Consider the following 17,099-nt stretch of genomic DNA (forward strand, 5'->3'; position numbering starts at 1 on the left):
GTAATTTCCCTTTTAATAACTTCCCACAAAAGAGGTTTATTTCCTTTCAGCAAATAAACTTATGTCTGTAAGATGGAGCTTTTAAAATTTTCACCAGCATCATCTTAGGTTACAAAGTGCCAGTGAACACATTTAACCTCAGATGTCTTTCCGAGTTGGTAAGATTAATTTTTGTTTAAACAAGTAAGATTAAATTTGTATTTTAAAAGCCACTTATATCATTACTCTGTAAAAACTTGCTTCTTGGAAATTCTGTCAGGTAACCTAAAATTTGACCAAATACCAGAAAAATGGGACTATAATGAAGAAAATAGAGTTGAAAGATATACCTCTCCATAGTAGATTCTTAATGGAAACTTGTCCTCTACAATATTTTTTCTCTTCTTGTCTAAAAAATTCACTGCACCCCACTGACCTTCTACCCATGGGCTAGGCAAGGCGAGCTTAGTTATTTAACTTTCTAGGTTAACTAACCAGCTTAACTTTCTATGCAGAGCCACTACACGTAGGCTATAAAATCCATTGTCTGTATTTTTATTACATCTTTTTTTTTTTCACTTTCTGGGAAAGACCATTCTCTGAAGCTATACATTTATTAAAAGGACTTAAGATGATTTATGCAATTCTAAGACTGAAACATTTAAAAATTTGATTAACTTACTGAGATTAGTGTCTAGAAAATTAAGTGAACTATTGGTCATCAAATATTGTTGGTATGTTTGTATCATTTATTTTCCTTAGATGTTTTAATCTTTTTCCTGGTACTTCTTATATTCTAGAGTCTGTGTAAACTGAGGCAGGAAAAGGTTTATTACAGTTGGTTGGTGTTAGAACCTGGTCTTCATAATGCCATATATATATATATATATATATATATATATATATATATATATATAATTTAAGAAAACATTTTAAAGCATTTTAATAAGTGGATATTTTACAATATCTTTTCTTGTTTGTTCTTATGTATTTGTTCCCATGAATCAGTGCTGACAGGGTCTTACTTTTTTAATAGTGTAATTAAAAACAATTTAATACTTTAAAAAGGGAAAACCAAGAGTTAAATATAGAGTGGAAACTTAAACCGACTTAGAGTTGTAAACTACTTTTACCCTCATGCAGTACAACTTTGTTTAGCTTCAGTCCAGTCTTTTACTTTACAATATCAGTTTTTCTTCCAGATAGGGTTAATAATAAATCCCTCATGCTTTTTATGTGTAGTATTTCTTGAACGTCATTTAAATACAATTCTTAAACATATCAGAACTCAGCAATGCACGGAAAACAGAAGTTGGATATCGCATCTTTTCATTTTTGTGAACATCAAAATTAGCATATGGTTCAGAATGTCTTCACGGTGTCTTGGACAACGACACTTAGCGGGAGCATGTGCCCACCTGGAAACCGTCATGGCCTACATGTCTGAGTCTTGGAGGTGTAAGAATCTCAGGCAATCTGTGGCTTTCTAGTTGCTTTTAGGTCTTTGTCAATGAGCTAGTGCTGGGTGGTTTCCACTGAGCGTAGTCAGATATCTATGTACCTCTCCTACAGCATACAAATGGCGATTTTGATAAATAACAAAGAATAATAAATAGCACTGCTTTGGAGCCTCCTGTGTCCCCGCACGGCACAGGGGGCATTTCACACCTTCATCCGCGTCCACACACACGCATACATGTCCACATCGGAGGGTTACTTGTTTAGGCAGAAAGCGTGCAGTCTGCTCACTTTCCCACCACCCGTCCTGGGGACCTCAGGAACCGCCAGTTCCGATACTTGGGCCAAGCCGTCCCCATCTGGAGCCGGCCTGTGCGGCGGCGGGGCCCGGCTCGGGCTGCGGGGCTGGCGGCGGGCTCCGCAGGCCGTGCCGCTCGCCGCCGTGGAACCCGGGTCCGCGGGCAGCGGAGCGCGGGGCGCGGGGCAGCGGGGCGCGGGGCGAGGGCGGCGCCGGGCGAGGTGCGCTTCCCGCGGGCCTCCGCGCCGCGCGGCTGCAGGGCGCCGGGCCGCGGCGAGACAAAGCCGGGCGGGCGGGACCGCTTCCTCCGCGGCGGAGGGCCGGTGGGCGGGGGACCACCTCCCGTCGGGAGGGGCGAGGGACACCGACCGAGGCTCCGCCGCGCGCCGCCGCCATCCCCGCCGGCGGGGGCGTTTCCCAGGTGAGCGCCTTTGTCAGGCGCGGCGCGGGCCCGTGCGCAGCCACCTCCCCGCGGCCAGGGCGGCCCGAGGACACCTGTCCCGAGCTCGCCGAGCCCGCGCGCGGCGTCCCCGAGCGTCGGACTCCCGCGCGCTCCCGGCCGCGCCGCCGCCCCGCGGACGCACGCCCCGCGCCGCCCGGGCTTCCCGCGAGCCCCCGAGGGGCGGCCGCAGCGCCGGCGCCACCCGCAGCCGCCCCGGGGGCGGCGCCCGACCTGCTGGGGCGCGCGCACGGCCCGGCCGCGCGGCCCGCAGCACCTAGCGGCGCGGCCCGGAGGGCGGCGGGCGCGTGGCAGGGGCGCGAGCGCGCGCACGGCGGGCGCGCACGGCGGCGGCGGGCGGGGCGGCCGCGGCGCACCGGCCGGGCTGAGGCGCGGGCTGAGGCGGCGCGGGCCGGACGCGGGCCGGGCCGGGAGGAGGGCGCGGCGCACAGCGGCCTGGGTGCCGGCCGCGGGCCCGGCAGCAGCGCGGCCCACCATGTCGGCGGGCGGCCGCGACGAGGAGCGGCGGAAGCTGGCCGACATCATCCACCACTGGAACGCCAACCGGCTGGACCTGTTCGAGATCAGCCAGCCGACCGAGGTGGGCGCCGCGCCGCGGCGGCGCGGGAGGGTCCCTGCCGCCGCGTCCCCGTCCCCGTCCCCGCGCCGCCCCGCGCCCCGCCTCGGCCCGCGCCCCCTCCCCGCCGGCCCGGGCGGGTCCCGCGCGGGGTCCGCAGGCCGCGCCACCTGTGCCCGGGCTGCCCGGCCGCTCGCCTGGGCCTCCGGGGCCCCTCTGGCCGCCCACCTGTGCTCCGGGCCTGCCCTTGGCCGCCCCCACCCAAGTCCCCCGGGGTCGCACCTGGCCGCCCCCTCTGCTTCCGGCCTCCCCGGCTCGTCGCCTGAGCCGCCGGTCCCCACCTGGCTGCTCTCCTGTGCCTCAGGCCTCCCCTGACCAGCCCCAGCCACTCGCCTGTGCGCCCTGGACCCCACCTGGCCAGCCCCTCGTGCCTCAGGCCTTCTCCTGGCTGCCCTCCTGTGTCCCTGGGGACCTCACCTGCTCCCCCAGGGACCCTACCTGACCACACACCTGTGTCCTTGGGACCCCACCTGGCCACACACCTGTGCTTTCTGGCTGCTCACCTGTCTCCCCCACCTGGTCACCCACCTGTGTCCCGTGGTTCACTGGTGCTCCTGGGCCCCTATATAGCTGAACCCCGTGCCCTGGACCCCACCTGCTCTTTCCCTTGTGCCCCAGGTCGCCCTGTCGTGCTTGGTGGGCCACTCTGTGGGTCTCGTGTCCCCAGGGGATGCCGACCGCACTGGACGTTTGGTCCTGGCCGCCTTCTGTTTTTCTCATGGCGTCTTGCGAGTGTGGGGACATGGACTACGGTCACTTGGAGAGCACGTGACGGGCTGGTACTCGCTTGGGGGGTCTGGAGCGTGAAGTGCCCACCCCGGCGAGAGACTGACGTCCAGAGTTGTGTCTGACCCCTCTGGCTGGGCGCCAAGGCACCCGCCGCTGGCCAGGGCGCAGCAGGGTGGCAGGCAGCCCGGCTCCCAGGCGGGAGGAAGTCAGTCACCCTTGGTCTGGTGCATTGGCAGTTGTTTATAGCAGAGCTGCTGAAAGAGTTGTGCCCGGTTTTGCAAAAAAAATGTTTGAGGCCCAGTCCATCAGGGAAGCCAGAGGTGGCCAGGAGGGTCCTCCTGTGAGGGCACAGGGCCATTAGAATGTATGTCCTTGAGTGTTAGCTGTGCACACTTCCACTGCGCGACCTGACACTCTGGATTCCTGCCTGTTCAGGACCTTGTTTAATAGCATCTGGTTTTGGTTTGTTGTAGGTGATTTAAAACTAACAATATTTATTTGCTAGCTTTCTGGCACCAAAACACCCTTGGTAGATATGAACGTCCTAGTGAAATTTAATCTCTTTATCATTAAATCTCAGCTTGTAATGTTGAGAAAAATTTGACTCTGTGTTTTGGGGTCCTGATTGGCTTGTGGTGGGAGGCTGCTCTTCCTCTGTTCATTTTGCCTCTGAGCACCCTTGAGATGGTTAGAGCCACTCACAATCCTCAGTCCCAATGCTGATATAAACTGTTAGGTTCAGGTTACCAGTCTGAGCACTGATGTTAGCTTATACCTGACTCACAACTCATCTTCTGTGGTGAGTTTATGAGTTAGCTTCTAGTAAGCAAATTTACTGTGTAGTGAAGTGTTCATTCATAGACTTCTAGCACAACTTTTGTAGTAATTTAATTTAAGGATTATGTTTTTCGGGAATAATGAGTTCTTTTTTTGTGGTAGGATAAGAATATTTGGATGTAAAATATTGTCTTGGTACATAATCATTTTGTTTTGGTTTTGGTTTTAATCTATTTTTAATTGGTTTTTTGAGAGATTTCTCAAGTTTAGTTGGGGGAAAAATCTTTTTTTTCAGTTGGGTATTAGAGTATGCAACTTATTCTTTGTCTTTTAGATTCAGTTGACATTTAAAAAAAAAATCCCAAGCCAGAAATGTAGTTAATTAATTTAATGAAATTCTACTTTTAAGTATTAATTTGAAACATTCTCATTTTCCTAGAGATATGAGTACTTATTAAAATAAAATTGGCTTGTCATTTGGAAATCTTTCTTCCGTCATTCTGGAGGTGAAAAGTTGCTGTGTTTACAGAGCAAAAATTGAAGGACTTTTTAAAAAAGATTGAATATTTCATACTAGTGTTTCCTCACCTCTTAAATCTGAACCTTTCTGTTTTTAGAAGAGATTCTTCAAAATCGCATTTGAAAGCCTTATATAGTGAATTGTTTTTAACAAATGTCCATGTTGCTGGGCCCAGTGGCCACAACTGTAACCCCAGTGGTTTGGAGGCTGAGGCAGGAGGGTCAGGAGTTCAAAATCTACCTCAGCAATTTAGCAAGGCCTTCAGCAATTTAGCCTTCAGCAACTTAGTTAAGCTTAACTTTTTAATAAAAAGTTAAAAGGGCTGGGGATGTGGCTCAGTGGTAAAGTGCCCCTGGGTTCAGTCCCCAATACACCCCCCCACAAAAAACAAGTCCATGTTATTTTTTCTGAGCACTGTCATTGTGTATGGCTAGCTCATACTTCCTATTCTGTTTTGTAGAGAACCTTTGCATGCTTTTCTGTTTGTTCTTGTCTTAGAAGTTAAGCTTTACATAACTATTTTTTTTGCGGTGTATGTAACTTAATAATTCTCTAAACCAGTATTTTTAAGGATAGTGGTTTCAGTCTGCCTTATCAGAGTGTATATGAATTTTTTTTACCATCTAATGATTATTTTTACTCTATTTGGCCATTACAAATTGAATGTCTTAGCTTTCTACAAGAACATAAATGACACATTAGTCCTTACTAGATATTCAGTAGATGCTGAACAAATCCACTATAGAGGTTCACTTGTACAAACAAAATTTAAGCCTTGCATTTATTTTGTTGGGTAATTTTTTTATGAATGTCAATGAGCATGAGTTTTTTGCTTTTTCTTGCCTTTTTTGGTACAGTGATCAGTGTCTTATCAAATTTTATAACTGCTTTAATTATCTGTGATTGGTGAGCTTTGATAACCATGATAATTCTGAGGTTTCTATGTTTAGGAAGATAATTAACATGGTTCTTTGGATTACATTTATTTTTTAAGAGGATTAAGATATATTTTAAAATCATTGTGGTTAAACTTGCTTTTCCGTAACATTCACATTGTGTGTAAAAAGAGAGCTTCCAAAAATGGGAATCTCATTCTGTTGGTGTTTGTGAAATGAGGGTTGATGGTGCGGACATTTCATCACCAGGGGATTGGTGTTTAGCTAAATTAACGTTGTGAGTACTGTGGAAAATTAGAGTTCACTGAAGCTCTTTAGTCCTCTCCTATCCTTCCTTTGCTTCTTTAGGGGGTCCCCAGTGCTTTCCAAGGCAGAGTGCCTCCTGCTTTCCTTGGGATAGGGTTCTCTGGTCACCCTTAGATCCTCCTGTGGGTTTAACTCACCAAAGTTGTCTGGATAGCCAGAAACGAGTCTTCATCCCTCATTACCTGAAGGCAAACACTTCAGAGTTTTGTTCTTGAAAAGTTATTCTGTCTGTTGCATGGTAGGGGCTCAATAACAATTTGTGGAAGAGTACTGAATATGACTTCCTTTGTGTGTACTTGTATTCCTGACAAAACATGGGACTTAATGCTTTTTAAAAATTTAGAGAAAATTGCCTTTTGTCTATAAAGATTCATGTTTACTTATCTTATTCTTCATCTTCTGTAAAGGTTACACCTACATGCAAAACCTATGCTAGGTAATTGACCATTTAGCTTCATGAGATATTTTTTATATTCATTTGTTTATTGTTTATTGAGTTCATTGCCTTTTTTCTGCCCTCATAGATGATGTGTGTGTTTCATTTAATACCTTGATTCATCTTGAGAAATAATGTGGTGATTTATATTTACTCAAAAATGCATGTAAAAAATAACTTTGGTTTGTTGAGCAGAGGTGGAGCAGGGAGTCTTCAGGTGAGGAGCTGATTGCATAACACAATGAAGCTACGGCATTCCAGACTAATACTTTGGTTCTAACTATGCTTTATCATGCAGCTAAACTGTTTTGATAATGGCAGTTGTATCTTTAAGCTTTGGCACTGGTGAAAGCCCCGTTTCCTTTTTCTGGGGGCTAATGTATGATGAAGTAGGTGGTTGCCTCTGATGGGTTTTTAGTATGCATCGGCATCTCTGTTCTTTTTCTTTCTTTCTTTCTTTTTGTAAATTGAACCTCAGTAGTGGTTATAACCTTTTAAAATCTTTATTTCCTGTAATAATGGACTGAGTTTTATATGCGTATCTGAGGTACAGCTATTGTCTATTTTTTAGATACCTTTAAGTTGAAACTACATCTAGATCAGTTTCGATTTGCTATCCTTCTGCTAATGAAAAATTATTTTATGCAATTTGTTGACCTAATGGAATGTAAATGTTGTAGCTATAAACTTTTTATAGACTTTCTATTGTGATTAAATAACTAGAAGTAGCAGCATATCAGGAGTAGTAGAAGTGGCCTTTCATATTGAAAAATATAGGCACAATATCACTAAATTAGTGGGAAGCTTAAGAAGAATTCTTAAGAGTCATATTTATGTCATTAGGAATTTAATTGAGCAATTGTGTATGTAAAGCATCATTATTAGGCAGTGGCTATTTTGGAGGCATAGGATTATTTGTTTATAAACAGTGTTGCTAGACTTGAACTTTGATGTAATGTCAGAAAATGCTAATGAATAGTAATTATTTTGATATATGCCTATTTTTCTTTACTATAAATAAAATGGACATGCAAGTAGCCCTTGTTGAACATAAAACTAAACTGACTCATTAGTTGAAAATTATTTCTACCTTAGGTTAGTTTCCTTGCTAATGGTATGTGGGATATGCTTGTTCACCCTGGAGATGCCAGGGACAGGGACCAAGGATTTTCTGACAAATTTATGCTTGTGAGTCAGATGCTGAGCAAAGTGCCACATCCTACAAGTTCTAACACTAACATGCCAGCAAGGCCTGAAAGGCAGGCCACTGGTGGCCTTCCATCCAGGGTCCTCACCTATAGGAGTTGTTGCAGGTGTGTACATCTTGTCAAATTTGGACTTTTTTTTTTTGCTTTTTACTATGGTGGGGATTGAACCCAGGCCTCACACATGCTAGTCCTCACATATCACCCAACCCTTTTTCTATTTTCTTTGAGACAGGATTGATCTAAGTTACCCAGGCTGGTCTCAAGCTTGGGATTCTTCTGCCTCAGCCTCCTGAGTCTAAGATTACAGGTGTGTGCCACCACATCTGTCTTCCATCTTTTTTCATGAGCAGATCTTTTTTAACATTTCTAGCAAAATTATACCCCAACCTCCAAAGTCTGAAATCCTCCAAATAAAAAAAAATTTTAACACCAACAAGATGCCACAATTGGAATATTCCACATCTGACCTCATGTGAAGGTTACAGTCAAAACATAGGCACAATAAAAATATTGTATACAGTTATCTGCAGGCTGTGTGTAAGAAAAATTTGAAGTTCATGCAAAGATTCAGGTCCCCTCCCTAAGAGGTCTGTAACTTGCAAATGTTACAAAAACTTGAGAAGTCTGAAATCCAAAAGTCTGGGACCTATTGGTCCCAGGTGTTTTGGAGTTCACAGGAGGGTTTGAACAGGTTGCGAGGTGGCAGGGGACATGTGTCTCCCTATCTCATGTTGTCTGGTTAGGCTTATTCTGCCACAGTAGAAATCTAAAAACTTGCTCATTTTGATACAGGTAGTTAATCAAACCACATTATAATCTAAGGAGTGAGCATACTTTGACAAAGTGAGAATAAGCACTAGAAAGGCGGCTCACACATGAAGCAGGGTAAGTTTCCCCAGTGTTAGTGATTCCAAAGTACAGAATATGGGGTCTCATGTGTACATGTTCATAAGTGCATTTCAGGAATGAAAACATTTAGAGGAACTGAAATTGAGTGGTTTACTATGGCTGGAAAATAGTCAAAATTTCTGTCCTTTTGCTTGCGTGAAATGTAACATTAAATAAAATTATAGGAATTATAGAAAATAAGAGCATTTTTGTTGCACTTGATCACATTGTTATATTTTCAGGTTGAATAGATGTCACTGCACTGGAGTTAGGAGGACTGTTTGGAGTGCTCTGTGACTGTTGGTGTTTGCACCAGGACAGCAGTGTAAATTGGGGTCTTCTCCACTGGCTCCAGGTGTGAACAGGACTGAGCTGCTGGAACTGTGTCTTTCCTGTACTTTCAAGCTGCCCAAAGTTTACTCGGCCCAACTGACCCAGGCAGAGGGACCAGCCATTTTCACAGAATATTCAGCTGTTTTCTGTGTTTTTGAAGCTGACTTCCTTTCTGGTAGGGCGGAATCAGACCATAAGGACGAGTTCCTGTTGAGTCTGGCTCTGCCAGCGTCCAGTAGAAACACTGCGCCTCACCTCCTGACGCACCCCTGGGAGTGCCTGACTTCAGCTGAGGAGTTCTTGGACCACTCCTTTCTCATTGTTGTTTGGGTGTTTGGTTGCTTAGGAGGGGTCCAGTTGGCTTGTTTTGGTCAGAATCACAGCTCATATTTGTGTTCCATGTTCCATGCTGGTCCTACTGAAGGAAAGTCGGGGAGGTTCACCTCTGCCACGTTGAGGGACTGCCCACTGAGTGTGCTGCCTTTGCCTGGCTCAGGGGTGATTCCCAAGGGGATCTCCTGTCCTATTTCCTGGTTTCCTTAGAACCAGCGGGAGCTGTCTGGTGGTGGTGTGTGCTGCTATTGGCAGCATTGTCCTGAGATTTGCGCCCCTTGCCATTCAGAGCTGTGTGTTTGATAGGAGGAAGACAGGAGCAGCAACCTGTTTGAGAATACTCCAGCTTTTAAATTCCATAGCCTCACAGGCACTGTAGGATAAAGTCATGGGTTGGGAGGCCGTCTTTTAAAGAGCAGTGGATGTCCATTTTGTCTGAATAATGTTGAGTGCTGTAGGCTCTGAGAACAGTGCTGTACAGGGGGTTTACTCAGGCTGTGGGAGCTTCTGTTCTGTATGTACTGTGTGATGTTACACAAGCTTTTGGTGAGTCCTTAGGTTACATCATGTTTTGCTTTTTACCTTAATTATGTTGTTGACAAAAACTTGAAGTTTAAGGGTCACTGGTAATGAACATAGAAAGAATCAGTCAAAATAAAGTTTCTAGTTTGAACTTAAATATTTTGTAACTAATCCTCCTTTAGAAGATTCTTTTGAAGACCTTGTGTTCTGCTACACTAAACCCATGTGTCTATCTTGTGCTTGGAAAGGATGTTTTTCCTGTGCATGGTCTTCTCTATCCTATGTTGATCATTTGGAAAACACTAATGCACTGTCACACACATCTACAGATTGTTGACAGGTTTCCTCAGACAGTGCCATAATGTGCTCACCAGAAAGCTCTTGAGTATAGGGATGCGCTCAAGCTCAGCGGTGCTGGGACAAGTTTTTAAACACTTCGTGATTGGCAGCCTGGTCAGGCAATGCTCAGAGGGATAAGCTTGCTTTGTTCATTTTTGAGGAAATGTCTGAAGAACTCCCAAACCTGGGTAACCGTAGTTTGTCAGTCATTCTTTCAAGAAAACAATGTTCCATGAAAAGTGCCTCATCCAGTTCCTAGTGTAGATGTCACAGGCACTGGCTTGCCGCAGAAGTGAAGGCTTCCTTGCGTCCTTGGGCACACAGACCATTGAATGCATGTACTCCAAAGTTCAATAAAATCCATCTTTTTTTCTGTTTTATCAGAGATATTCTTAAGCAAAACTAGCTTTTTCTAAAGTGTAAGTGGTGCAGAGCAGTAGAAAGTACATTTGTGCTCCGTCCCTGCCACCCTGATGTGGCTGCCTTGACTCATGCATGCTGAGGCACTCCAGTGATCCTCCTTGCCCCCTGCCATCTGTGTAGCACACGGGAAAGGCCAGCATTGTCCAGGTGTTATGACAAGAACGGCCTTCTTCCTCACAAATAACCTGCGAGGAAACCCCTGGAGTTTGTGACCTGCTGCCCTAGTATACTTAGTAGTGGTTGCTTTTACAAATGATTTTTAAAAACATAACAATTCTAAAGTAAATGTAAATCTTTATTTCATAACATTTTCAAGTAGGACTATAACATAAACAGATGTCATATTTAAAATGTGAACAGAGTTTACTCTTAGTGTAGATTTCACATATTAATTTTATGCATTCTATGTTTATTTTCTATATTTTTAAATACTTAATTTTTACTTATATTTTAGTTAGTGATAAAATGCAGATATTTACACTTTAGTTATCCAGGAATGCTAGCCGCATCCTAGCTGAAGCAGTTTGCTGTTGGCTAAGCACTAGACTGGAGCCATGCCTTCTGAAAATTTTCTAGTTCTTACAGGGCTTTTCCGACAGTGGTGGCTCAAGCATTCTGTCTAGTGTGATTACGTTGTTAATGTGGGCTACAGTCAGCCCTTGCCCGCCCTTAGCCTCCCTCTCCCAAGCACAGACTCTGAGTTACACCAGCATCGGCTACATGAGTATGTCTTTTTTTCTGTTTTTATTGTGCTTTGAAGATTATGACTTGAGAGACATTTGGACATATTTATGTTCTAAAACCCAGTACACACATTTGGAATTTTAATACTTCAAAATAGTGTGTGGCTTTCTATTTAAGGTTAACAGCACTTAGGATTAACTTGTTTCTACTCAGTGGCGACTTGTTTTGTAACAGGTATGCTGTGTTGTGGAATTGTGGCTGGTGTGAGTTCATTTTCAACATTATCAGATTGCCATTTCGCTTATCATAGATAGTGTTTCTGAGTTATTTTGGTGACATGCTGCTTTTAACCAGTTAGTGGAACATGCTCATTAATAAACATATTCCTTTGATTTATTAGGATAATAAAATACAGGAAAAGAATCTTGATTGCTGAGTATATGGATTTGTAAAGATTCCTTTGCAGATCAGTTAAGCTCCTGCTTTTTCAAGAGGAGGTGCCTGCCAGGAGTACCATGGACAGTGGTTTTACTGCATTTCATGTTTAGGGCCTCCAAGGTTCAAAAATGTGGTTTTAATTCAAGTTTGGCAAAGGTGATCTTGTTGAGTTCATGGTAGAGCTAACATGATTTTTATGCCAAACTTGCTGATTTTAGTTTATAAACAATTATTTTTAATTACCTTCATGAAATAGTTATTTTGGGAGATATCAAGAGTAGTGAAATGAAGATTAGTGAATCAGAAAGAAAATTAAATATATTTGTGGTATTATTTTTGTAGCTCTTTTTAAAGTATTTCTTGAAAATGTGGTTGGACTTAAAGTTAGTGCATTTCCTTCCCTGTAGTAAGGTCATATATTTAGAGTTTTTTTTTTTTCTGTTGTTACAAATGTGCATATTTTAGAATGTGTAGAAAGTACTGACACATACACAGATAACAAATTACCCTGTATTCTGCCATCTGAAGAAGATCTTCATTGCCTTCTGGGTTTTTCTTTCCTGATTTTATGTTATTTGTGGGGAATAAAGTGTTAGGTCTATGTTGCACCTGGTTAATTGTTTGCGTATTTAGCCAGGACTGAGTCGTGATTTTTGACCAGCCATGTGTCTGTCCATAAGCTGATATTTGGAACCCACCTTGGTAATTCTGGCAGCCACTCCAGAACTTGAGTTCAAGGAGTGCACACTGCATGGCTGAGGTCAGCCGCAGCAGTAGTGTGTTGCAGAGCTGCCTCCTCCAGGCCTCGAGGCAGCCCTGTGAGTGGGCACTTTTGCTGTTCTTAAGTTTGGATGAAGAGTCTTAGGCACAGGGAGTGTAAATGACTTATTCCACAGTATGTAGCTCATAAGCCATGCAGCAATTATTTGAACCCAGATAGTCTGACTCTAGAACCTTTTGTTAACCATTGTATGAATAAAATTCCAAAATTTAAGTTTACTGCAATGAAAGTAGTGTTTGGAAGTTTTATAGGAAAATAATTTATTAATAGAATAGTTTAGAACTTGATTTTCAGGAAGAAGCACAGGTATGATGTAATGGAAGCTATCTTCTGTTTATTTAGCCGGCATGCTCGTGAACATCTGGATGCACATCTCATGCGTGTATGCACGTGTGTGTGATTTTTCACTGGAGGGCTTTCCCCAGCCCTCCCTTTGATCTCACTTTGAGCTGGGCCATTCTGTGTTTTGCAGCCACATCTGTGAGCCTTGTTTTATTTTCCAACTCAGGCTGTGGTGCTACCTCTTACTGTGCATAGCAAACAGAAGTGTGAGTCTGAGTAAAGACAGGAGGCAGTTGTGGTGGTCTCATGATGGCTTTCCTGTGCCTTGGGAAAGGAAGGAAGGGACAGACCCATTTTGGCAGCCTTGGCTGAGACTGAGCCCTACAAGCTCTGGCCTGTGGCTCCCAGCTCCTTTATGCTTTCTTTCAGGGATGTCCTCCTTGATGGTCATCCCTCCTTGCCTAATCGAGGCCTAAAAGTAAACAGCAAACACAACTTGTTTGAGTTGTGATTTTTGCAGACCCCGATTTTTCTGTTAAGGCTTTGTTAATTTCCTGAAATTTATTTTATATATTATCAGTTTTTCCCCAGATAACATTTGAATTTTAGTAGAATCTTTAGAGACAGTTCCTTGATTATTATTAATAGTGCCTTATTATTGATTGAAAAAATATGTGTCATTTCCAAACGAGAAAGGATGAATTTCAGACATATGGAACAAGTTTGGAAATGGCCTCCTGTACCTTTTAGATCCTACACTCAGTTCTCTGGTGATAGACCTGTTTTTCTTTGTATGGGAAATAGTAGAACTTAGTGAACAGCCTGGAAGAAACTTCTTTGTGGGAGGTAAAGTACACTCAAAGTACACTCGTCCCCATTATCTTCAGGGGATCCATTCCAAGGCCCCCAGTAGGTGTCTGAGACCAAGGGCAGTACCAAACCTTAAGCATGCTGTTTGTCTTTACACACGTACGTGCACTCCTATGATGAAGTTTAATTTATAAATTAAACCCAGAGATTAACAGCAACAGCTAATCATAAAATGACAATTATGCAATGCATAGGTAAGTGTTTGTGCTTTGGCCCTTTTTAACTAATATGCAGGTTACTCAAATATCAGCACAGTAATGCCATGACAATCTGTCTGGCAACCAGGACAGCAAAGTGGGTAGCATAAGTGGTGTGGGTTCCCAGCACAGAGGGCCGGTTGCCATAAGGTTTCTTAAGGACCCCTGAAGTGCCACTTTTTGGCACCTTGGATATCCCTCCCTGAGCATCTCTGGTAGCATGCATCAACTATAACATTCACTTTGAGTTGCCAGTTTTCTTTTTTTTGTTTCTGGAAACACATTCTGATCCTATTACTTCAAGAGCATTCTCTCCAGTGCTTCTGTTTGAGATCCTATTGCTCTGGGACTTTGCTGCTTTCCTCATTCCTTTCTTTCTTTCCCACCTCCATTCATCCATCTTTGGGCTTTTCTGTTCTCTTTAGAGGCATTCAGGTTTTGTTGTGTTTTCTTAGGAAGTATTTTTGCTAAGTCTTGTAACTGCCACATTATGGTATCTCATTATTCATTCAACAAACCTTTCCACTCCAGCCTTTCCCATGTGCTCTGGACTCAAGTGACCCCTGCCCTTCTCAGTGTGGCCCTACCTCATTGCTCCAGCTGTTCTCCTTGGACACTTTGACATTCTGATTGCCAGAGCCAGTGGTCCTTTGAGGGCACGGGGGATGGGGGCTTTATCTTAGTGGTGGCCCTTCTCTTTATAGAGGCTGTATTACTCGTTGGAGGATTCCATTTTCTCTTCTCCTGGTGGTAGGTTGCAATCCTAGGCTCCTGTCCTCTGCCCCTTCTTTCAATATAAAAGGCCCACAGTTAACTGTGGGGCCACTGTCCTGAGATCAGGGAGGCAGGTAGTTTCTGATCTTGCCTGATGGTATTCTTACTTAACATTTGTTGACTTCACATTGTGCATCCTTACTGCGAAATTTAAAGTTTCATTGCATTCTCAGGTGGTGGGACATTCTGCCAGGGAGTTGGTAGAAGTCTTACTTCTCTCCTTCACCAGGATTTCACACACTGGGTTCCATCCCACTGTGTCCATGTCTTCTTGCTGACATCATGGAGTCTGGGCCAAGCAATCTAGGCGATGATTTGCCTGCCTGTGCCAAAATCCAAGACTGGTGTTTAGCTTTAGACTGGCAATCAGTTGGGAATATTCCTTGGGAAAATGCTGCCTGGATCATGTTTAGCCATAGTTAGGGAGTCCCTGCTGGGGGAATTTTGTCATCTGCCACCAGAAGAGCAAAGGTCTGCGCCTTATAAGAGCAGGCTTTTCTGGAGGCTCATACCTGTTTTTCTGAAAAGGAGGCTGAAGGCAAGTTTTGTGACAAGTGACATGGGGAGCCTGTTTTTACAAAAATTTATGAGGATTAAGATTAGTTCGTGATTTTTTCACAGATTCTGTGAATTTGAAAGTCTCCTTCTTTTCTTCCAATTCTAGTTTTTCAGAAGTACCATTATGAGGAAGTTTTAGAATTTGTCTTCCCCAGTTATATTCTGAACCCTCAAATTAATACATGTGTGTATTTGAATTCTATTTTTTCAATGGCATCAGAGGAGTTATACTTTCCTGCAACATGTTTTATATTTAAGAAATTATCCCATAAATTAGAAAATGTATGTATGGACATAATACAGTTTGTACCTTTTAATAACTGCCCCATATTGCATTCCTCAACATTTCCTAACTGTGGAGGAGCGGTCCAGCGTCTCCAGAACACTGAGTGGGGAGGAGGCTGCTGCGAGGGTCCTGTGTGTTCTACACAGCATGCCTTAGGAGTGGAGTTTGTGTCTGAGGGTAAGTGATATTCACGCTGGTACCTAAAAGGTCGACCTGTCTTCTACTCCCATGCCTGGTGGGATTGTGGTCATCCCAGCACTGGTTTCAAGGTTCATGGGGCCTTTTCCTTGTTGGGCTGAGAGCCGTTCACCAGTGTCCTTGCCATCCGTGTTGCCTTTCTGTCTGGATATTCTTTTATTATAAATTTGTAAAATTTAAAAAAATCGATATCTTGTGTTTACAAATACTTTTTCCTAGTTGGTTATTTTGATTCTCTGATTTTATGGTATGTTTGTTATTAAGTGCCTTTTATTGGTTGGTTTCCATATTTTTAGGGTTTTTGAATTGGAACTAAAAAGACCAAGGGAACAGTTAATGTTTTGCAATTCTAAATGTCCTAGCTGCAGTTAGAGTTGATGGTTTGTACCATTTTTCCCCTTTTACATTTGGTAGATGTGAGATTCAACAGAGCTTGGGTGGTCTTTTCTTCTTAAACCAGGCTCAGATCTATTAAAATTGCCAGTAGACCATGAGCATCAGAGGAGCCTTGGCTATAGACAGGTGTTTCTGAGACCTTTAAATGTTGGCTGGTTGAGATGCTTTGCTTTAAAAAAAAAAAAAAAAAAACCAAACTCTTGATTTTTTTTAGTACAACTATAAATTACTAAGTTATTTTTACCTTAGTGTTTCTTTCTTCTTTTTTCATTTCTATATTAAGAAGTTTCACAAGATGGACTACAGGGGTGTGCTTGTGTGTGTGTGTATCTACATATATATCCATAGTGTGTTTCTCACAAACACATATATATTACAATAAAATTAAAAATTTCCCAGAACCAGAGCATGAGCTTTAAAAAGGTCACAGATAGGCCATGAACTTTGATGATTGTAGATGTAGCTGTGTACCTCTTCATGACAGGGCTGCGTTTCAGAAGTGCATGCTAGGCAGCTTTATGGCACGAACATCAGACAGTGTGCTTACATGAACACAAAGATGGGTGGTGAAGTCAACTGCATGCTTATCTGTGTAAGGAGAGTAGTCCGTTGCCTGTAGGCCATGGTGAATAGAGCAGCATGAGAAAAGTGTGTGATCAGAGGGCACAGGAAATGGGAGATGAGGCCACTACTGCTGTCAAGTTTTACTGTAATCTTATTTTTTATAAGTGGAAGGAGGAGGGCTGGGGATGTAGCTCAGTGGTAGAACGGTTGTCTAGCAAGCACTAGGCCCTGGGTTCCATTCCCAGCTCCCCTATGCCCCACATACACACCAAAAAAAAAAAAAAAAAAAAAAAAAAAAAAGGCGGGGGGGAGAAGGAAGATACTCTAAAATAACAGTGGAAAGCATAGTATATAGTAGCAGTTGTTTATTATCATTACAAAGTCTTACATACTGACCGTAGCTACATTGCTCTACTTTTCTCTCTCTGTTTGCCCTAGCATCAGACCTGGGAAGTGCAAAAGCGGTGCCCTTACCCAGTCTGTGACACCCTAGGAGGGGAAGCTTTCAGCTCCCATTGTGGACCACCATCACTAGAGGCTGCCACTGAGG

General features: G+C 43.7%; 1 protein-coding gene across 12 annotated transcripts in view; it reads left to right on the forward strand.

Annotated features, from left to right (window-relative positions):
* Positions 1 to 2,625: 2,625 nt before the first annotated feature.
* Positions 2,626 to 17,099, forward strand: part of Afdn (afadin, adherens junction formation factor) — a 125,246-nt gene continuing 110,772 nt past the window's right edge. For all 12 annotated transcript variants that reach the window (XM_026380852.2, XM_026380854.2, XM_026380856.2 and 9 more), the window contains exon 1: positions 2,626 to 2,775. In XM_026380852.2, coding sequence (XP_026236637.1) covers positions 2,671 to 2,775 — 105 coding nt within the window. In that variant the 5' untranslated portion in view covers positions 2,626 to 2,670. The remainder of the gene's footprint in view (positions 2,776 to 17,099) is intronic.

Source organism: Urocitellus parryii, chromosome 8 (genome assembly GCF_045843805.1).
Source record: "Urocitellus parryii isolate mUroPar1 chromosome 8, mUroPar1.hap1, whole genome shotgun sequence".
NCBI classification, from domain to species: Eukaryota; Metazoa; Chordata; class Mammalia; order Rodentia; family Sciuridae; genus Urocitellus; species Urocitellus parryii.